General features: G+C 52.1%; 1 protein-coding gene across 1 annotated transcript in view; it reads left to right on the forward strand.

Moving 5' to 3' along the window:
• The window catches only part of LOC145337092 (calpain-5), a 28234-nt gene extending 7750 nt beyond the window's left edge, over positions 1-20484 (forward strand). The window contains exons 3-13 of the mRNA XM_080181842.1: positions 1716-1847; positions 4117-4325; positions 5876-6068; positions 8560-8753; positions 11135-11212; positions 13349-13544; positions 14231-14350; positions 15474-15670; positions 15779-15900; positions 17115-17251; positions 19009-20484. Coding sequence (XP_080037968.1) covers positions 1716-1847; positions 4117-4325; positions 5876-6068; positions 8560-8753; positions 11135-11212; positions 13349-13544; positions 14231-14350; positions 15474-15670; positions 15779-15900; positions 17115-17251; positions 19009-19185 — 1755 coding nt within the window. The 3' untranslated portion in view covers positions 19186-20484. The remainder of the gene's footprint in view (positions 1-1715; positions 1848-4116; positions 4326-5875; positions 6069-8559; positions 8754-11134; positions 11213-13348; positions 13545-14230; positions 14351-15473; positions 15671-15778; positions 15901-17114; positions 17252-19008) is intronic.
• Positions 20485-23155: the final 2671 nt, after the last annotated feature.

Here is a 23155-nt window from a genome sequence, read left to right on the forward strand (position 1 = left end):
ATCCCTCCTATATCTATATCGTAAATCATTCATAAATATCCTAAATCGTTCATTGCAACAGCGATTCCCTTTGTAAACACACCCCGATGTAGTTATGAGTTGGGTGGTGGCGTAGCCCCCCTGCTGTGCTCTCGCACCAGGAGCAATGCCATGGGGGGTCAATGCTGACGAGAGAAGAGGTGTTGCTGAAGTTTGTCGGCTCGTACTCATCAGGACGAATGCCAAATTTCAAACAGCCACAACAATATGCACTGCACTGATGGCTGACCAGACGTGATTCAAGAGCACTTGCTAAACCATCCTGAGTGCGCCAGTAGCTACACTAACAACCATTTTAAAATGATGGGTCACGCTCATAATTTTTGCTTGCTAGAACATTGATACACAGGAACCCATTCTCTGCAAATAAAATTAATACGTTCAAACCAAGAGCTTTTTTTAATTACCCGAGAGCTGAGAACTTCCTCTTAATTTCTCCATGGCGACGTCTCACCAGTCAAAGTTGACTTGCCACCCAATCAGCATCCTTTTCTATCATAGATGCTACAGTTAAGAAAGCCCCACCAACACCTCTATTTCTCAGAAGACTAAGGAAATTTGGCATCTCAGCTACGACTCTCACCACCTTTTACAGATGCACCATAGAAAACATTCTTTCTACTTGTATCACAGCTTGGTATGGGCTCCTGCTCTGCCCAAGACCGCAAGGAACTACAAAGGGCCATGAATGTAGCCCAATCCATCCCACAAACCAGCGTCCCATCCGTTGACTCTGTCTACACTTCCCACTGCCCCTGGAAAAGCAGCCAGCATAATTAAGGAGCCCACGCACTCTGAACATCCTAGGCAGGATTTTACAGCCTCGCTCGAGCGTGACTGGAAAATCTTGTCTGAGGTCGTCAGACATTTCCGTCATTCACCCCTCACCCGCTCTGAATCTGTGGCGGGTAGGGCGGTAGAATTCTCTTCCACCTTCTTCCATTGGGCAGAAGATATAGAAGTCTGAGGTCACGTACCAACCGACTAAAGAACAGCTTCTTCCCTGCTGCTGTCATTGGACTTTTGAATGGACCTACCTTATATTCAGATGATCTTTCTCTACACCCTCGCTATGACTGTAACACTGCATTCTGCACCCTCTCCTTTCCTTCTCTATGAATGGTCTGCTTTGTCTGCGTAGCATGCAAGAAACAATACTTTTCACTGTATCACAATAGATGTGACAATAATAAATCAAATCCTTCTCCCCTATGTACTCTATGAATGGTATGCTTTGTGTAGCGTGCAAGAAACAATACTTTTCACTGTACCCCAATACATGTGACAATGATAAATCAAATCAAAATTGTATTAATTAGAATCATAGAATCCTTACAGTGCAGAAAGAGGCCATTTGGCCCATTGAGCCTGCACCGACCACAATCCCACCCAGGCCCTATCCCCACTACCCCACATACTTATCCTGCTAATTCCCCAGACACACAAGGTCAATTTAGCACGGCCAATCCACCTAAGCTGCACGTTTTCGGACTGTGGGAAGAAATTGGAGCACCCGGAGGAAACCCACGCAGACACAGGGAGAATGTGCAGACTCCACATGGTCACCCGAGACCGGAATCGAACCCGGGTCCCTGGCGCTGTGCTAACCGCTGTGCCACCGTCCGCCCTCAAGCAATGGATTGTTTGTTTTATTTTTATTATTGTTCTTCCCGCAGGAACTTTGCACGGATCCGCAGCTGTTTGTGGATGGGATCAGCTCGCGGGATCTCAACCAGGGTAGCCTCGGAAACTGCTGGTTTGTGGCAGCATGCTCGTGCCTGGCGACCGAGCGCTCCCTTTGGCAAAAGGTCTGGAACTTTCCGTCTCTGGGTACTGAGCGTTTGGGGGTGGGGGGAGGGGGGGGGGGCGGTGGAGGTGGTTGTGGAGTTACAGGCGTTTTGCTGTCTGTCGCATCGTCATCTGTGCCAAGAGTGAATCTCGGCAAGGGTGTAACGATCAATGAAGTCCCCCCCACATCTCTCCAGCGTCAACATCCTGGAGGTTACCATTGACCGGAGACCAAACCGGAGCCAGCCAGTTGTGGCTACCAGATCAGGTCAGAGGCTGGGAACCCTCTGCTGAGTAACTCACCTCCTGACTTCCCCAAAGCCCATCCACCATCTACGTCGCTGAATCCCCCACTATCAACATCCTGGGGGGGGGTGGGGGGGGGTTACCATTGACCAGAACGGACCCAACCGTATAGTGTCAGGGAGATTAGCAGGATAAATGTGTGGGGTTACGGGAATAGGGCTTGGGTGGGATGTGGTCGGTACAGACTCGATGGGTTGAATGGATTCCCTCTGCACTGTAGGGATTCTACGATTCTCAAGGAGCAATTAGGGATGGGCAGTGAATCCCAGCCTTGCCCAAATCCAATGAACGAATAAAAAATAGTCAGGAAATAAGATTTGTCCCAGTTTTTTTTATTAAGTATGAACAAGGACAAAGCAATAACTTTAACCTCTCCCCGTCCCACTCCATTGGCTAAACCACTACATGGACAGCACATCTCGTCTCCAAAATGTACAATCTTACAGAAGTGGTGTCAAAAAGGGATTGAAAATTAAAACAAGCTGGTTTAGGGAGTCATCAGATTCCACAGCCTAAGTTAACCCAAACTCTCCAGATAAAGTCATCGAGGTTTACAGCACGGAAACAGGCCCTTTGGCCCAACTTGTCCATGCCGCCCCTTTTTTTTAACCCCTAAGCTAGCCCTACTTGCCCGCGTTTGGTCCATATCCCTCTATACCCAGCTTACCCATGTAACTGAATACTTTTTAAAAGACAAAATTGTACCCGCCTCTACTACTACCTCTGGCAGCTCACCACCTTCTGTGTGAACAAAACTGCCCCTCTGGGTCCTTTTGTAGCTCTCTGTTCTGATCCCTGAGAGAATGCTACACGTTTACACGCCTTTGGCAAAGATTTGCCCAAACATTTTCTATTTACCTTCTATCAAAAGGGAAGCATTCAAACGGATTCGATCCAGGATCTGCTTTATTCATTGAGTTAAGAGATTAACGCGCCCCGGGCGTTGGATGGGAGGTATACTTTCTCATCTCTGCACCCAGGATGAGATTGATGGTGGGGTTGGGAAGATCCTTGATGCTGCCAGATGTCAAAGAGAAAGCACTGGATGTGTGACCCCGAGAATTGTCCATCCTTCTTTGCAATCTGGAGCATTAGAGGCAGATGCAAGACAGTGCGAACCAGAAAATTCGCAGAGAATTGTAAATCTAACCTAGTGTTTGATGAGAGACAGTGTAGAGGGAGCTTTACTCTGTATCTAACCCTGTGCTGTACCTGCCCTGGGAGTGTTTGATAGGGGACAGTGTAGAGGGAGCTTTACTCTGTGTCTAACCCTGTGCTGTACCTGTCCTGGGAGTGTTTGATGGGGGGACAGTGTAGAGGGAGCTTTACTCTGTATCTAACCCCGTGCTGTACCTGTCCTGGGAGTGTTTGATGGGGGGACAGTGTAGAGGGAGCTTTACTCTGTATCTAACCCCGTGCTAGTACATTTCCAATTCCATCCAGCCTTCTCATGAATTCAAATTCTCTACAAAATTCCTCTTCCTCTTCTGCTTCCTCGGAACCCAGCGGGAGCAGGCAGGGGGTGTTGTGCGTGTGTGCGTGTTACAGTCACAGCTAGAGTGTAGAGAAATTGTAGACAGTATTCCAAACGAGGACTAACTAAGGTTCTATCCAGCATGACCTACCAATTTTTGTACTCAGTGTTCTGACTGATGAAGGAGTCAGTGTAGACGGATGGGAGGCTGGTTTGAGTGATAGACCGGGCTACGTTCACAACCCTTTGTAGTTCCTTGCGGTCTTGGGCAGAGCAGGAGCCCATACCAAGCTGTGATACAATCAGAAAGGATGCTTTCTATGGTGCACCTGTAAAAGTTGGTGAGAGTCGTAGCTAACATGCCAAATTTCCTTAGTCTCCTGAGAAAGTCGAGGCGTTGGTGGGTAGGGAATTAAGGGGAGGATTGACACTGTGGTGATTCACGACTCACGTTAGAAGGAAGGGGTTAGGTTTACACCACTGACTTTCGGAGCTGGTTTATTATACAGGTCATCCCCAATCACAAGGAACAGGAATGGGACCCGAAACACCCGGAAAACTACGCCGGAATCTTCCACTTCCGCTTCTGCCGGTTTGGCAGCTGGCTGGATGTGGTGATCGATGACCGACTGCCCACCATCAATGGCCGCCTCATCTTCTGCCACTCCGATGACAGCCGGGAGTTCTGGTGTTCCCTGCTGGAGAAAGCCTACGCCAAGTAAGTCAGACCTTGGCAACCAAACGGAGGAAGGCCCCTTCCCTGCCTGGGATTGGTCTTGGGGTTCCAACCAATCAGCTGGAGCTTTGGGAGGAGGTCCCTAGCAATGGAGGGTAGGTGGGAGGATGTTGTGTATATGGACTTCCAGTTCCGTATGCGAGATCATTGGCCAAAAAATTGGAGTGTGTGGAACTGGAGTTGGGAATTTGGTGGAAGGTGGTTGAGATTTGGGATAAATTGGATGGTTGGGCAGACGTAAGAAGCTCGGGGGAAGGGGTTCAATCGGATCGATATTGGACAAGGTTATTCCACTCACAGAGGAGACCGGACCTCGGAGTCATTAAACCAAAACAGTCGCTAATAAATCCAGTGGGAACTCGGGAATAAATTCTTCACGCAGAGAGCGGGAAGAAGGTGGACTTCGCAGGGGTTGAGGTTGGGAAGGTTTGTGGATCAGAGAGCCAGGATAATGTTCTGGGGACCCAGGTTCGAATCCCACCACCACAGATGGTGAAATTTGAGTTCAATAGAGATCTAAAGTTAAATGTGATCATAAAAACCATTTGTTGATTGTCGGAAAAACCCGTTTGGTTCACTGAGGTCACCTTTAGGGAAGGAAATCTGCCGTTCCCCACCTGGTCTGGCCTACATGTGGCTGTGGCTCTGGAGTCAATGTGGTTGACGAGAATCAGCATAGAATCCCCACAGTGCAGAAGGAGGACATTCAGCCCATTGAGCCTGCACCGACATTGGGACATGTCCTATCTCCATAACCCCAGGTATTTACCCTGCTAATCCCCCTGACACGAAGGGGTAATTTTAGCATGGCCAATCCACCTAACTCATGGCCTAAACATGTTAAATTGCTTCTTAGTGTCAGGAGGATTAGCGGGGTAAATACGTGGGGTTACAGGGATAGGACCTGGTGGGATTGTTGTTAGTGCAGATTTGATGGGCCTCTTTTCGTACTGGAGGGATTTGATGGCTCTATGAATCTTTGGACACTAAGGGGCAATTTAGCATGGCCAATCCACTTAACCTGCACATCTTTGGACTGTGGGAGGAAACAGGAGCACCTGGAGGAAACCCATGCAGACACGGGGAGAATGTACAAACTACACTCAGACAGTGACCCAAGCCAGGAATCAAACCCAGGGCTCTGGCGCAGTGAGGCAGCAGTGCTAACCACTGCACCACCAAGTCACCCCTTCAATGTCCTCAGAAATAGCTGAGCAAACAACTCATTTCAAGTGTAATTAGAGATGAGCTATCGATGCAGGCCTCTCCCAGTGATGCACATGTATAAAGAAACCATTACAAACGCAGTCTCTCTCACACACATGATTTGAGGGGGTGTTGGGAGGAGGCTGTGTGGAGCACAGGCCCCAGGAGGGAGCAGATGGGCTGAATGGCCTGTTGGTGTGGTTGTAAGTAAATTCGATCGGTATGGAACGTGTGTTGGGAAGGGTAAGTGTTGGGGGAGCGGGTGCGAGTCACGTCTCTGCATATGCTGACCATCTGTCTTACCCCCCCCTCCTGCCCTGCGACAGGCTGAATGGCTGCTACGAAGCCCTGGATGGGGGCAACACCGCTGACGCCCTGGTGGATTTCACCGGGGGCATCTCAGAACCAGTGGCCCTGGACAAGGGAAACTACAGCAGCGACCTGGAGCAGAGGAAGCGCCTTTACCAGAACCTTCTCAAGGCTCACTCCAGGAGATCACTCATCAGTTGTTCCATAAGGGTAATGCCTCTCACTGTCCCCTTCATCGGGGAGGGGCTGGGGGGGGGGGTTGGTGCGCCAAGGGAAAGGTAACAGTGGGGCAATGGGGTGAGGTTCGAGGCCCACTCCAGACACTCGAGTCCATGATCCGGGCTCACTTTCCCAGTGTCAGGACCAGGGGAACACCGCATTCTGGTGACATCAAAGAGAGTCCTGGTGTAAAAGATCCCACGGCCGCCAACACTGGGATAGAGGGAGTTTTACTCTGTATCTAACCCTGTGCTGTATCTGTCCTGGGAGTGTTTGAGGGGACAGTGCAGAGGGAGCTTTACTCTGTATCTAACCCCGTGCTGTACCTGTCCTGGGAGTGTTTGATGGGGGGACAGTGTAGAGGGAGCTTTACTCTGTATCTAACCCCGTGCTGTACCTGTCCTGGGAGTGTTTGATGGGGACAGTGTAGAGGGAGTTTTACTCTGTATCTAACCCCGTGCTGTACCTGTCCTGGGAGTGTTTGATGGGGGGACAGTGTAGAGGGAGCTTTACTCTGTATCTAACCCCGTGCTGTACCTGTCCTGGGAGTGTTTGATGGGGGGACAGTGTAGAGGGAGTTTTACTCTGTATCTAACCCCGTGCTGTACCTGTCCTGGGAGTGTTTGATGGGGACAGTGTAGAGGGAGCTTTACTCTGTATCTAACCCCGTGCTGTACCTGTCCTGGGAGTGTTTGATGGGGACAGTGTAGAGGGAGCTTTACTCTGTATCTAACCCCGTGCTGTACCTGTCCTGGGAGTGTTTGATGGGGGGACAGTGTAGAGGGAGCTTTACTCTGTATCTAACCCCGTGCTGTACCTGTCCTGGGAGTGTTTGATGGGGGGACAGTGTAGAGGGAGCTTTACTCTGTATCTAACCCCGTGCTGTACCTGTCCTGGGAGTGTTTGATGGGGACAGTGTAGAGGGAGTTTTACTCTGTATCTAACCCCGTGCTGTACCTGTCCTGGGAGTGTTTGATGGGGGGACAGTGTAGAGGGAGCTTTACTCTGTATCTAACCCCGTGCTGTACCTGTCCTGGGAGTGTTTGATGGGGGGACAGTGTAGAGGGAGTTTTACTCTGTATCTAACCCCGTGCTGTACCTGTCCTGGGAGTGTTTGATGGGGACAGTGTAGAGGGAGCTTTACTCTGTATCTAACCCCGTGCTGTACCTGTCCTGGGAGTGTTTGATGGGGACAGTGTAGAGGGAGCTTTACTCTGTATCTAACCCCGTGCTGTACCTGTCCTGGGAGTGTTTGATGGGGGGGACAGTGTAGAGGGCGCTTTACTCTGTATCTAACCCCGTGCTGTACCTGTACTGGGAGTGTTTGATGGGGACAGTGTAGAGAGAGCTTTACTCTGTATCTAACTCCGTGCTGTACCTGTCCTGGGAGTGTTCGATGGGGGACAGTGTAGAGGGAGCTTTAGTCTGTATCTAACCTCGTGCTGTACCTGTCCTGGGAGTGTTTGATGGGGGACAGTGTAGAGGGAGCTTTACTCTGTACCTAACCCCGTGCTGTACCTGTCCTGGGAGTGTTTGATGGGGGACAGTGTAGAGGGAGCTTTACCCTGTATCTAACCCCGTGCTGTACCTGTTCTGGGAGTGTTTGATGGGGATAGTGTAGAGGGAGAAGTGGGAGGCAGTTTATTTATCCAGTGTCTTGAATCCAATGTTAACCCCTCCACTCCCAGCAACACTCAAATCTGGTCAAGATGACATTTCCACCCCTGGGCTCTTGCTGTGCACTCCCCGTGTTTGGCTGAGGATTCCATTGTCTGTCAGGCACTTTGGGATGTGCTTAGGGCTGTGACTGGCCTTCGCATTGACTGTGGGCCCTCACATTCCCCATGAACGCATTGTGAGACAAACCCAGGGAACCTCTTGTCAGAGAACAGGACTCAGGGCTATTGAGAGGAACCAAGGGACAGGAGGAGCTAGATGGGCCAAAGGTCCTGCCTGAAACCCATCACCTCCGGACCGAGATTTTAGCTGTCTCATAAAATCCCTACAGTGCAGAAAGAGGCCATTCAACCCATCGGGTCTGCACGACCACAATCCCACCCAGCCCTATCCTCATGATCCCATGTATTTACCCGAGATAGTCCCCCCGACACTTAGGGGCGATATAGCATGGCCAATCCCCCCTAACCTGCACATCTTTGGACTATGGGAGGAAACCGGAGCACCCGGAGGAAACCCGTGCAGACTCCACACAGACAGTGACCCAAGCTGGGAATTGAACCCAGGTCCCTGGTGCTGTAAGACAGCAGTGCTAACCACTGTGCCACCCCTGTTCCTGATATCCCCTCAGGTGGGCTGAGTCACCTCAGAGGCGCTATACAAATGCAAGTTGTTGTTGAGTTACGCCACCATTTTGAACAGCCAACATTGCAGGCCCTGGGGATTGGTCGGTTGGGGGGCGGGGAGGGTGGCGGGTGCTGTGAGCTCGAGCGCTGACCCTTCTCTGCTTTGTGTGCCCCTGCAGCCGGAACGGGGAGAGCAGCTGGAGGCCCAGATGGGCTGCGGGTTGGTGAAAGGTCACGCGTACGGGGTCACGGACGTACGCAAGGTGCGAATCGGTGAGGGCTTACTGTCCTATTTCAACAAGGAGAAACTCTACATGATCCGAATGAGGAACCCCTGGGGCAGCACGGAATGGAACGGCCCGTGGAGTGATGGGTAAGCGGCAATGTCGGGAGGGACCAACTATCAAGGTGAGAGGGGTGTTCATATAGGTCAAGATCCCAGTCAGCAAACACTCCCAGGAGAGGTCCAGCACGGGGTTAGATACAGAGTAAAGCTCCCTCTACACTCTCCCCCATCAAACGCTCCCAGGACAGGTACAGCACGGGGTTAGATACAGAGTAAAGCTCTCTCTACACTGTCCCCCCATCAAACACTCCCAGGACAGATACAGCACGGGGTTAGATACAGAGTAAAGCTCCCTCTACACTGTCCCCCCCATCAAACACTCCCAGGACAGGGACAGCACAGGGTTAGATACAGAGTAAAGCTCCCTCTACACTGTCCCCCATCAAACACTCCCAGGACAGGTACAGCACGGGGTTAGATACAGAGTAAAGCTCCCTCCACACTGTCCCCCATCAAACACTCCCAGGACAGGTACAGCATGGGGTTAGATACAGAGTAAAGCTCCCTCTGCACTGTCCCCCGTCAAACACTCCCAGGACAGGTTCAGCACGGGCTTAGATACAGAGTAAAGCTCCCTCTACACTGTCCCCCCATCAAACACTCCCAGGACAGGGACAGCACAGGGTTAGATACAGAGTAAAGCTCTCTCTACACTGCCCCCCATCAAACACTCCCAGGACAGGTACAGCACAGGGTTAGATACGGAGTAAAGCTCTCTCTACACTGCCCCCCATCAAACACTCCCAGGACAGGTACAGCACGGGGTTAGATACAGAGTAAAGCTCCCTCTACACTGTCCCCATCAAACACTCCCAGGACAGGTACAGCACGGGCTTAGATACAGAGTAAAGCTCCCTCTACACTGTCCCCCCATCAAACACTCCCAGGACAGGGTCAGCACAGGGTTAGATACAGAGTAAAGCTCTCTCTACACTGCCCCCCATCAAACACTCCCAGGACAGGTACAGCACGGGGTTAGATACGGAGTAAAGCTCCCTCTACACTGTCCCCTATCAAACACTCCCAGGACAGGTACAGCACGGGGTTAGATACAGAGTAAAGCTCTCTCTACACTGTCCCCCATCAAACACTCCCAGGACAGGTACAGCACGGGGTTAGATACAGAGTAAAGCTCTCTCTACACTGTCCCCCCATCAAACGCTCCCAGGACAGGTACAGCACAGGGTTAGATACGGAGTAAAGCTCTCTCTACACTGCCCCCCATCAAACACTCCCAGGACAGGTACAGCACGGGGTTAGATACAGAGTAAAGCTCCCTCTACACTGTCCCCATCAAACACTCCCAGGACAGGTACAGCACGGGCTTAGATACAGAGTAAAGCTCCCTCTACACTGTCCCCCCATCAAACACTCCCAGGACAGGTACAGCACAGGGTTAGATACAGAGTAAAGCTCTCTCTACACTGCCCCCCATCAAACACTCCCAGGACAGGTACAGCACAGGGTTAGATACGGAGTAAAGCTCCCTCTACACTGTCCCCTATCAAACACTCCCAGGACAGGTACAGCACGGGGTTAGATACAGAGTAAAGCTCCGTCTACACTGTCCCCTATCAAATACTCCCAGGACAGGTACAGCACGGGGTTAGATACAGAGTAAAGCTCTCTCTACACTGTCCCCCATCAAACACTCCCAGGACAGGTACAGCACAGGGTTAGATACAGAGTAAAGCTCTCTCTACACTGTCCCCCCATCAAACACTCCCAGGACAGGTACAGCACGGGGTTAGATACGGAGTAAAGCTCCCTCTACACTGTCCCCTATCAAACACTCCCAGGACAGGTACAGCACGGGGTTAGATACAGAGTAAAGCTCTCTCTACACTGTCCCCCATCAAACACTCCCAGGACAGGTACAGCACAGGGTTAGATACAGAGTAAAGCTCTCTCTACACTGTCCCCCCATCAAACACTCCCAGGACAGGTACAGCACGGGGTTAGATACAGAGTAAAGCTCCCTCTACACTGTCCCCCCATCAAACACTCCCAGGACAGGTACAGCACGGGGTTAGATACAGAGTAAAGCTCCCTCTACACTGTCCCCCCATCAAACACTCCCAGGACAGGTACAGCACGGGGTTAGATACAGAGTAAAGCTCCCTCTACACTGTCCCCCTTCAAACACTTTTTATGTTCCTCTAAGATGGAGGGCTATTGCTCCTTGAGGATTCCTCCCTCCTCCTCCTCCTCCTCCTCCTCCTTCCCCCCCCCCCCAGGTTTCTCCCCATGTGCGGGGTGGCGGGAGGTTGGCAGTGGTGAGTTGGGGAGGGGGAGCAGGAGACTGGCACCAGTCTGTGTGCAGGGCAGCAGGAACGGAGGGGGCAGTGTTTGAAAGGAGAACTCTTGCCGGGCCTGTTTCTGATCTCTGTGTCCTTTTGCAAGTGCAGCTCTGAGGAATGGCAAAAGGTCAGCAAAGCAGAGAGAGAGAAGTTGGGAGTGACGGTCAGTGATGACGGAGAGTTCTGGTAAGAGTTTCTGAAGTTCAATAAATCCCCCTCCCTCCGCCCCATCTCTGTACCCTCCACCTTCCCTCTGAGATCTCTGCCCCCCTCCAATTCTGCCCCTTAAGCATCCCTGACTGTAATCTCTCCACGAATGGTGATCTCTCCCTCTCCTCCTCTCTCTCTATCCCTCTCTCTGCCTTCATTCTCTCTCTCTCTCTTCGCTTTTGCTCTCCCTCTCCATCCTTCTATCTCTCCTCTCTCTCTAACCCTGTCTCTCTCTCTCTCTTTATTCCTCTTTCTCTATCTCTCTATCTTTAACCCCCCCCACTCTCTCTCTCCCTTTCGCTCCTCTCTCACTCTCTCCCTCTCTCTCTTTCTCTCTCACTATCTCCCTCTCTCTCTTTCTCTCTCTCTCTCTCTCCCTCCCTCCCTTTCTCTCTATCTCTCTCTGTCCCCCTCCCTATCTCTCTACCTCTCTATCCCTCTCCCTTTCTCTTTCTCTCTCTCTCTACTTTACGTTACTTCTTACAACTGAGCTATTTGCCACCTGCCCCTAAAGTCACCTCATGCTCCCCAGTCTCAAATTTCTTCTGATTAGGTTCCTGTGCAACAATTCGAGATGTTCAGGGTTGTGCGGGTTGTCGGTGTTTTTGGCGTGCGGGTTGTCGGTGCTTTTGGCGTGCGGGTTGTCGGTGCTTTTGACGTGCGGGTTGTCGGTGCTTTTGGCGTGCGGGTTGTCGGTGTTTTTGGCGTGCGGGTTGTCGGTGTTTTTGGCGTGCGGGTTGTCGGTGCTTTTGGCGTGCGGGTTGTCGGTGCTTTTGGCGTGCGGGTTGTCGGTGCTTTTGGCGTGCGGGTTGTCGGTGCTTTTGGCGTGCGGGTTGTCGGTGCTTTTGGCGTGCGGGTTGTCGGTGTTTTTGGCGTGCGGGTTGTCGGTGCTTTTGGCGTGCGGGTTGTCGGTGTTTTTGGCGTGCGGGTTGTTGGTGTTTTTGGCGTGCGGGTTGTCGGTGTTTTTGGCGTGCGGGTTGTCGGTGTTTTTGGCGTGCGGGTTGTCGGTGCTTTTGGCGTGCGGGTTGTCGGTGCTTTTGGCGTGCGGGTTGTCGGTGTTTTTGGTGTGCGGGTTGTCGGTGTTTTTGGCGTGCGGGTTGTCGGTGTTTTTGGCGTGCGGGTTGTCGGTGCTTTTGGCGTGCGGGTTGTCGGTGCTTTTGGCGTGCGGGTTGTCGGTGTTTTTGGCGTGCGGGTTGTCGGTGCTTTTGGCGTGCGGGTTGTCGGTGCTTTTGGCGTGCGGGTTGTCGGTGCTTTTGGCGTGCGGGTTGTCGGTGTTTTTGGCGTGCGGGTTGTCGGTGTTTTTGGCGTGCGGGTTGTCGGTGTTTTTGGCGTGCGGGTTGTCGGTGTTTTTGGCGTGCGGGTTGTCGGTGTTTTTGGCGTGCGGGTTGTCGGTGTTTTTGGCGTGCGGGTTGTCGGTGTTTTTGGCGTGCGGGTTGTCGGTGTTTTTGGCGTGCGGGTTGTCGGTGTTTTTGGCGTGCGGGTTGTCGGTGTTTTTGGCGTGCGGGCTGCTGTTGTGCAACTCGGGGGAGCACAGTGAAGGTTTACCAGGCTGATTCCTGGGATGGCAGGTCTGTCACATGAGGAGAGAATAAGTCGGTTAGGATTATATTCACTGGAGTTTAGACGAGTGAGAGGGGGTTCTGATAGAAACTTATAAAATTTAGACAGGGTAGATTCAGAAAGAATGTTCCAGATGGTGGGGGGAGACCAGAACTAGGGGGTCAGAGTTTGAGGATAAGGGATAAACCTTTTAGGACGGAGGTGAGGAGAAATTTCTTCACCCAGAGGGTGGTGAATGTGTGGAATTCACTCCCACAGAAAGTAGCTGAGGACAAAATGTTGTGTGATTTCAAGAAGGAATTAGATATCGCTCTTGGGGCTAAAGGGATGGAGGGATATGGGGGGGATCAGGATATTGGATTTGATGATCAGCCATAAGATCTAGAAGCAGAATGAGACCATTCGGCCCATTGGGTCTGCCGTTTGGTTATGGCTGATTATAATGATAGGAGGTTAGGAGGGCCGAATGGACCCCTCCTGCTGCCAGTGTCGATGTGTCTCTGGTGTAGTGCACTAACCGATGGGCCTTCTCCTTCCTGCCCTGTGATCCAGGATGAATTTTGAGGATTTCTCCGCCTATTTCACGGACCTGGTGGTCTGTCGACAGATTAACACTTCCATCTTCAGCTTCCACAAGACCTGGGTGGAGGCAACACGGTTTGGCCAGTGGCTAGTCTGCTCCGACCCGCTTCAGAACCGGAGTGGAGGCTGTGTGAATAACCGTGACACCTTCCTCCAGAACCCCCAGGTACGTCACAGGCGCCATCGAGACCCTCAGCTTCCCTTGGCTCCCGCTCCCTGCGGCTCCCCCTCCCCTCGGCCCCCTCCCCTCGGTCGGGGCCCCCTCCCCTCGGCCCGCTCCCTCGGCTCCCCCTCCCCTCGGCCCGCTCCCCTCGGCTCATGCAATGGCCTGGATGTTTTCTCACTCTATCTCTATCCCTTTCTCTCTCTCTTTCGCTCTCTCTCTCTATCCCTCTGTGTCCCTCTTTCACTCATCTTTCTGTCTCCCTCTTTCGCTCTCTCCGTCTATCCCTCTCTCTGTGTCCCTCTTTCGCTCATTCTCTCTCTCCCTCTTTCGCTCTCTGTCTCTCTCTCTCTCCCTCTGTCGCTCCCTCTCTTTCTCTCCCCCCCCTCTCTCTCTCTCTCCCTCTTTCGCTTTCTCTCTGTCTCCGTTTCATCTTCTCTTTCCCACCTTGCACTCTCTCTCCCTGCTCTTCTGCTTGCTGTCTCCCTCTCTGTGCCGCATGCCCTGGCCTCACTGCTCTCTATGCAGCGCTGTCTCCATTCTCTCTCTCTCTCGTTCTGTGTCCTGCTCTCTCTGCACTCTCTCGTTCACTCTCTCTCTCTTTCTCATCCTGCTCTCTCCATTCTCTCTCTCTCGTTCACTCTCCGCTCTAACCATTCTCTCTCCCGTCCTGTGTCCTGCTCTCACAGTTTGTCTTCTCCATCCCGAGCGATGATGCTGCTTTATTCTCACTGCAGCAGGAGGACAGGAGACTCTATCGCAAAGAGGGCTCGGGGCAAAACCTGTCCATTGGGTTCGAAATCTTCCGGGTGAGTGAAGCGATGGACTCTCTCTCTCAAACCCCTCTCTCTCTCTGTGTCTCTCAACTTCTCTCTCTCCCTCTCACTCATTTCCATCTCTCTTCCCCTCTATCACTCTCTACCTCTCTTCCTCTTTCTCTTTCTCCCTTACCTCTCTCTCTCTCTCTCTTTCTGTCCTGCTTCCTCTTCCTCTGTTTATCTCTGTCTTATCCCCCCCCTTCCTTTTCCCCTATCTTGTCTCTCTCTCCCCCTCCCCTCTCCGTTTCTCTCTCCCCTCCTCCTTTTCTCTCTCCCCTGCCCTCTCCTTTTCTCTCTCCCCCTCCCCGCTCCGTTTCTCTCTCCCCCTCCCCTCCTTCTTTTCTCTCTCCCCCTCCCCTCCTTCTTTTCTCTCTCCCCCTCCCCTCCTTCTTTTCTCTCTCCCCCTCCCCTCCTTCTTTTCTCTCTCCCCCTCCCCTCCTTCTTTTCTCTCTCCCCCTCCCCTCCTTCTTTTCTCTCTCCCCCTCCCCTCCTTCTTTTCTCTCTCCCCCTCCCCTCCTTCTTTTCTCTCTCCCCCTCCCCTCCTTCTTTTCTCCCTCTGTAATCACCCTTTCTCTGGAGATTGAAGCAGAGTGAGAAAGAGAGAGAGAGAGAGAGAGAGACCGAGAGAGTGATGGGGACAGTGAGAACAAATGAGAGAGTGAGAGAGAGAGAGAGAATGAACATGAGTGGGAGAATGTAGGAAAGAGTGAGTGAGCAAGAGAGTGTGAGCATGAGTGGGAGAAAGTGGGAGAGTGAAGGAGAGAGTGAGTGAATGGCAGGAAATCTGAAAGTGAATGAGAGAGTGGGAGTGAGAGCTTGGGAGAACGAGAGGGAGTGATAGAACAAGAGAGAGAGGGAGAGTGGGGGGGGGAGCGGGCGGGTGAGAGAGTGAGAATGAGAGTGTGGGAGAGAGAGTTTGGGAGAATGAGAGGGAGTGATAGAACAAGAGAGAGTGAAAAAGAGAGAGAGGGTGAAAGAGTGAGAATGATAGGGAGCAAGAGAGAGAGAAAGGGTGAAAGAGAGAGAGAGAGAGTGTGACAGCGAGCGAGAGGGCATGATGGAAGTTATTCACTAACACATGGCCCCCTCCCCTCAATCCCCCTCGGTGTCCCAGGTGGAGATAAACCGGGAATACCGGATGCACACGCTGCAGCAGAAGATCACGGGCTCGACGTACATCGACTCGCGGAGTGTGTTCCTCCGCTGCGAGTTAAAGCAAGGCCGTTACGTCGTCATCCCCAGCACCTTCGAGCCAGCCCAATCCGGAAAGTTCCTCCTCCGCCTCTTCACCGAGAAGGCCGCAGCCCTGAGGTAGGAGTTCGGCCTCCGTGTCCTGCCCGGTTCACCAGCCTCTGGCCGCCCGTTCGTCATTGACCGTGTCTCTGTTTCTCACCTTCCCCCCCCCCCCCCCCCCGCCAGAGAGCTGACCATGGACCAACCCAAACCGTCATTCTGGAGCTGTTGCCTTGGTTACCCCAAGCGCGTGACCTCCGTCCACGTCCACAGCGCTGCCGGATTGCAGCTTCCGGAATCTTCCGCCCGTAAGTAAGAGATCTCCTCAAACCCGGTGGGGTTGGTCCCATAATGCCCTTGGCCGTCCGGGATGTACGATTTAACGTCCGCCCGCCCCTTTAAGACGCCCAGTTTTGGGGTCCTTCCAACTTCCCCTCCATCCCTCGCAGCGGGAAGAGGCCATTCAGCCCCTTTCAGGCCTGTTTTGCCCCCCCCCTTTGCAATCCAATTGGGATGCCCGCCTTTGGCCCCATGAATCCCGATCCCATCTCACGGGGCCGGTCTCCAGGGTGACGGAGGCTCAGCCTACCATGTCAGGCTGTGGAAATTGGGCCTGTATTCTTTGGGGTCTCTGAACGAGGGGGAATCCGGTCGGATTGTACGTGATTCTGAGGGGCGTTTAACAGGGTGGAGGCTTGTTCCCTGCTGGTCAGGGGGCAGCGGTAGGGGGCGCCCGGTCTCAGGGTAAGGGGCGGCCATTTTGGACTGAGGGAAACTTCTCCATTCGGAGGGTTGTGAATTTCTGGAATCCACCGCCCTCCCGGGGGCGGGGGGGGGGGGGGGGGGGGGATTGTGGGCCTCCATCCTTGGATAAATCTCAGGCTGTGAGAGTTTTAGTCTCTCGGGGAATTAAGGGGTACGGGCAATAGGCGGGAAAGTGGATCTTAAGATCAGTCGTGATCTAATTGAGTGGGGAACAGGCTCAGTGGGCCGAATGGTCCATTCCTGCTCCTCGAACTTCTGCGTTCTTGAGGTTTCTCTTTGAACGTTGCTTCTGAGAGAGTTAGCTCATTGGTCCAACCCTCCCTCTCTCCCTCCCTCCCTCCCTCCCTCCCTCCCTCCCTCCCTCTCTCCCTCTCTCTCTCCCTCTCTGCCTCCCTCCCTCCCTCCCTCTCTCCCTGCCCCCCTCCGATGATAGGTACTGGCCACGGGAAGCAGGGTTGTCCTCCTGTCTCTCCAGTTCTATTTGGGGGGAGGAATCCAGCCAGCCTGGCCCCCTCAGGGCCCCTGAACGTATCTCTTCGGCCGCACCGACCTGAGAGACCGTATCCCAAAGCTGCCCAGCGAGCCTCTCCATGCCCGAGACCCCTCATCAGTGCTGGATTGAGGACCCAGCCCCGGGCGGTGGGGCGGGGAACAGCCCTCACGGTGCAGATTGGGGTGACGCGGGGGTCGGGTATGGTTCGACGGTGTTGTTGGGGCTCCCAGTGCTCAGTGTGACACTCTGCTCCCTCCCCACCAGCCCCTGATGCCTACGTGGAGATCAGCAGCGAGGGAACCAAGGTGAAATCCAGAGTGCACAAAGGAGACTGCGCTCCAGAGTTTGACCTGAAGGGATTATTCTACAGGAAACAGGAGAAGAAACCCATTAAAATTCAGGTGAACTGATTCTCCACAGAGTTTGAAGGGGCAATTATTACATTTTTTTTATTCATCCGTGGGACACGGGTGTCGCTGGGCTGGGCCAGCATTTATTGCCCATCCCTAGTTGCCCCTTGGAGGGCAGTTGAGACTCAACCACATTGGCTGTGGCTCTGGAGTCACATGTAGGCCAGACCGGGGTAAGGATGGCAGATTTCCTTCCCTAAAGGAACCAGATGGGTTTTTCCGACAATAGTAGATTCTTAATTCCGCATTTTTTTTGTATATAGTATTCAAATTCCACCATCTGCCGTGGCGGGATTCGAACCCGGGTCCCCAGAACACTAGCTGAGTTTCTGGATTAATAGCCTAGCAATATAACACGAGGCCATCATGTGGGCAGGTGCAGTGGTTAGCACTGCTGCCTCATAGCGCCAGGGACCCGGGTTCGATTCCTGGCTTCATAGAATCCTTACAGTGCAGAAGGAGGCCATTTGGCCCATCGAGTCAGCACCAACAATGATCCCTCCCAGCCCCTATCCCCATAACCTCATGCATTTACCTTAACTAGTCTCCCTGACGCAAAGGGCCAATTTAGCATGGCTTATCCCCCTAACCTGCACATCTTTGGATTGTGGGAGGAAACCGGAACACCCGGAGGAAATCCACGCAGACATGGGGAGAACATGTAAGCTCCACACAGACAGTGACCCAAGCCAGGAATTGAACCCAGGACCGTGGCACTGTGAGGCAGCAGTGCTAACCCACTGTGCCACCGTGCCACCCTTGAATCACTGTATGTGTGGAGTCTGCACATTCTCCCCGTGTCTGCGTGGGATTCCTCCGGGTGCTCCGGTTTCCTCCCACAGTCCAAAAGACGTGCTGGTTAGGGTGCATTGGCCGTGCTAAATTCTCCCTCAGTGTCACCCGAGCAGGTGCCGGAGTGTGGCGACTGGGGGAATTAGATACGTGATGAAGGAGCAGGGCTCCAAAAGCTCGTGATTCCAATTAAACCTTCATAGATTCCCTACAGTGCAGAAGGAGGCCATTCAGCCCATCGAATCTGCACCGACCACAATCCCACTCGAGCTCAATCTCCACAACCCCATACATTTACCCTAGCTAGTCCCCCTGACACTAAGAGGCAATTTAGCATGGTCAATTCACCTAACCTGCACATCTTTGGACACTAAGGGGCAATTTAGCATGGCCAATCCACTTAACCCGCACATCTTTGGACACTAAGGGACAATTTAGCATGGCCAATCCACCTAAACTGCACATCTTTGGATACTAAGATAATTTAGCATGGCCAATCCACCTAACCTGCATATCTTTTGGACTGTGGGAGGAAACCGGAGCACCCGGAGGGAAACCCACACAGACACAGGGAGAATGTGCAAACTCCACACAGACAGTGACCCAAGCCGGGAATCGAACCCGTGTCCCTGGCGCTGTGAGGCAGCAGCGCTAACCACTGTGCTACCCACAACCTGTGGAGTTTAACCTGGTGTAGTGAGACTTCTAGCTGGGAGTCGGGGGGGCGGAGTGATTTTCGCAGTAACTCCATTGCAGTGTTAATGTTCTTGTGACACTAATAAAACAAACTTTAAACTCCCCTAAGAAGGACAATAAAAGTGGGCCAAACAAAATGTAGGAATTCTGTACGAGTGTAATAATATGGGAAGGTTTAGTGGATTCGGAAACTGAAACTTGCTTTCTCTCCCTCTCTCTCTCCCTCGTTCCTCCGCTCCCTCCCTCCCTCCCCGGCCTAGGTGTGGTCCAGTGGTTTTCTGAGGGATACCTTCCTGGGACAGGTGACCCTCACTGCGGACTGGAACGAGAGTGGCTCCAGCCGCGTCCTTCAACTGCTGGATAAATCCAACCGACAGCGCAAACCCGGCTCCCTCCTGGTCGAAGTCTCTTCCAGCGATGACCTGACTGCCCTCTGACCCTTCACCCCTGAGGCAGTGGCCTCGATCCCCGTCCCCACGGAGGAGGGGTGGGGGGGGGGGGTTAATTCAACAGAATTGAAACCTGGACGGGGTCTTTCCGGCCTTGGATGACGCTGGGATATCTTGGGAAGGGGAGAGAATTTGACCCCAAGGTTAATGGCCAGCGCTTGACCTTTAACCTTTGGCCCCTGGCGACAAGCGTAGTCTTTTTTTTGTGCGTTGAGAGAGGGAACGGGGAAGGGGAGGGAGTTGGAGGCGGCCATACGATACCTCCCTGGGACTGGACACATGGGCGAGGAATGGCTTCCAGCGTCCGTACCTGGACCGTAAGATACAGGAGGAGAATTAGGCCATTCGGCCCATCGAGTCTGCCCCCGCCATGACTGATAAGCTTCTCAATGCCGTTCTCCTGCCTTTTCCCCGTAATCTCTGATCCCCCTCACCACTCAAGAACCTATCTATCTCTGTCTTAAAGACACTCAATGACCCGGCCTCCTCTGCGTTCACCTCCCTCTGGCTGAAGAAATTCCTCCTCATCTCTGTCCCTTTACTCTGAGGCTGCGCCCTCGGATTCCAGTCTCTCCGACTAATGGAAACACCTTCCCCACATCCACTCTATCTAGGCCTCTCTGTAAGTTTCAATGAAATGCACCCCCCCCCACCCTTTCCAACTCCATCGAGTACAGACCCAGAGCCCTCAGACAGGCCTCTGACGTATCTGCGAGCTTTCAGGACTCGTGAGGATTAAGTTTGGATACTTATCCCTTCTGTTCCCATTGGGTTGCTGGAATGTCGGAATATTTCGTTCCCCCATTCTCCAAAACGCAAGATAATAGTGGGAGCAGATATCCAGTGAGTGTGCTCAGCGATCGAACCTCATAGAACCCCTACAGTGCAGAAGGAGACCATTTGGCCCATTGAGCTTGCACTGACCACAATCCCACCCAGGCCCTATCCAGTAACCCCATGCATTTACCCTAGCTAATCCCCCTGACACTAAGGGGCAATTTAGCATGGCCAATCCACCTAACCTGCACATCTTTGGACACTAAGGGGCAATTTAGCATGGCCAGTCCACCTAACTTGCACATCTTTGGACTGTGGGAGGAAACTGGAGCATCCTGAGGAAACCCATCCAGACACAGGGAGAATGTGCAGACTCCACACACACGTTGACCCAAGGCTGGAATTGAAGCCAGGTCCCTGGTGCTGTGAGACAGCAGTGCTAACCACTGTGCCACCCATTCTCTATCAGTTGTTGAGGGTCTCTCTCTTTCACCAGTCCCTGTGGAGCTCAGGCTGTCTGACTCCCAGTACGTCAACACCAGTTGGGTGCAGGGTGATGCTCAGTGAGTAGTTCTTGGCCTGTCCACTAGGTGGGGAGTAAGAGCCTCGCTCTTACTGTTCCTCCTCCTGTCCTGTAGGGGGCGCCAGATCTCCACTCGGTGGTGAACCTGCATTTCTGTAACACCTACCCCATCCTCAGGAACTAACTATCGTCCCTTTGATATTCAGTGGCATTGCCAATGCTGAATCCCGCACTGGGGGCTATCATTGACCAGAAACTCAACTGGGACTCTCTGTATGAACACTGGCTGCCAGAGCAGGTCTGAGGCTGGGAATCCTGCAGCGAGTAACTCACCTCCTGACTCTTCCTGTCCGTCATCTACAAGGACACAAGTCAGGAGTGTGATGGAATATTCCCCGCTTGCCTGGATGGGTGCAGCTCCAACAACACTCAAAGCTTGACACCGTCCAGGATAAAGCTTGATTGGCATCCCAGCCTCAAACACTCACTCCCTCCACCACCGACGCACAGTGGCAGCCGTGTGTACCATCTACAAAATGCTCTGCAGCGACTCACCAAGGCTCGCTCCTTAGACAGCACCTTCCAAACCCACCACCTCTACCATCTAGAAGGACAAGGGGCAGCAGATGTATGAGATTGCCCCATCCTGCAAGTTTCCCTACAAGTGCTCGCCATCCTGACTTGGAAATCTATAGGCCATTTCTTCACTGTCGCTGGGTCAAAATCCTGGAACTCCCTCTCTAACAGCATTGTGGGTGTACGTCCCTCAGCACTGACCCTCCGACAGTGCGGCGCTCCCTCAGCACTGACCCTCCGACAGTGCGGCACTCCCTCAGCACTGACCCTCCGACAGTGCGGCGCTCCCTCAGCACTGACCCTCCGACAGTGCGGCGCTCCCTCAGCACTGACCCTCCGACAGTGCGGTGTTCCCTCAGCTCTGACCCTCCGACAGTGCGGCGCTCCCTCAGCACTGACCCTCTGACAGTGCGGCACTCCCTTTCACAGTATCACTGTCTCTGTCTCTGTCCCTCTTTCTCTCGCTCCCTCCCTGTCTGTAATATACACAGGGGCTGCTATTCTCTGTAACATACACAGGGACTGCTATTCTCTGTAACATACACAGGGACTGCTATTCTCTGTAATATACACAGGGACTGCTATTCTCTGTAATATACACAGGGGCTGCTATTCTCTGTAATATACACAGGGGCTGCTATTCTCTGTAATATACACAGGGGCTGCTATTCTCTGTAACATACACTGGGGCTGCTATTCTCTGTAATATACACAGGGACTGCTATTCTCTGTAATATACACAGGGACTGCTATTCTCTGTAATATACACAGGGACTGCTATTCTCTATAATATACACAGGGACTGCTATTCTCTGCAATATACACAGGGACTGCTATTCTCTGTAATATACACAGGGACTGCTATTCTCTGCAATATACACAGGGACTGCTATTCTCTATAATATACACAGGGACTGCTATTCTCTGCAATATACACAGGGACTGCTATTCTCTGTAATATACACAGGGACTGCTATTCTCTATAATATACACAGGGACTGCTATTCTCTGCAATATACACAGGGACTGCTATTCTCTGTAATATACACAGGGACTGCTATTCTCTGTAATATACACAGGGACTGCTATTCTCTGTAATATACACAGGGACTGCTATTCTCTGTAATATACACAGGGACTGCTATTCTCTGTAATATACACAGGGACTGCTATTCTCTGTAATATACACAGGGACTGCTATTCTCTGTAATATACACAGGGACTGCTATTCTCTGTAATATACACAGGGACTGCTATTCTCTGTAATATACACAGGGACTGCTATTCTCTGTAACATACACAGGGGCTGCTATTCTCTGTAACATACACAGGGACTGCTATTCTCTATAATATACACAGGGACTGCTATTCTCTGTAACATACACAGGGACTGCTATTCTCTGTAACATACACAGGGACTGCTATTCTCTATAATATACACAGGGACTGCTATTCTCTATAATATACACAGGGACTGTGTTGTAGGTAAAATAATACCTCGAAGACTGTTAGTGAGTCAAAATACAGTGGGTTTTATTCCAAAGCTTTGGGGAGAAACTGGCTCCGATTAAGGCTTACCAGACTTCTCTTAGAACACAGACACAAGTGGGTATTTATACGTTATTAGCTCCAGCAGGAATTACGATTCAAAGTTCCGATTCCAGCCAGACCTCCAGATCTTCCTTCCTGGGTCGTGATGCAGCCCCAGAGTGAATCAGGAATTACAGTCCTGCAGTCAGGACACAGGAAATACCCTTCTGTAGCAGTACCGGCATCCCTGTCTTTGAAGTTACTTGTGCGATCGTGGCTGTCCCAGCAGGACTCTTCCTGTTAAAAGCCGGGATTGTAAACTACCATCTGTGTAACGATGTCCAACTAACACAAATAGGTAAGATTTGCAAAGTCTACAAAATAACAGTCACATTAAACTATCAGCTGTTATAAAAACGAGAGTTAAAGTATGTGAAACATGAACAAATAACTTATATTATTGCCACAAACAGTATAAGTTAAATGAGATCAGCCATGAGGAAAAGTTATGTTTATGACACATTCTAGGTACAAAATCCATTAACCCTCTCC

This window comes from Carcharhinus amblyrhynchos, unplaced genomic scaffold, assembly GCF_965287045.1.
Source record: "Carcharhinus amblyrhynchos unplaced genomic scaffold, sCarAmb.v2.hapA scaffold_43, whole genome shotgun sequence".
NCBI lineage: Eukaryota > Metazoa > Chordata > Chondrichthyes > Carcharhiniformes > Carcharhinidae > Carcharhinus > Carcharhinus amblyrhynchos.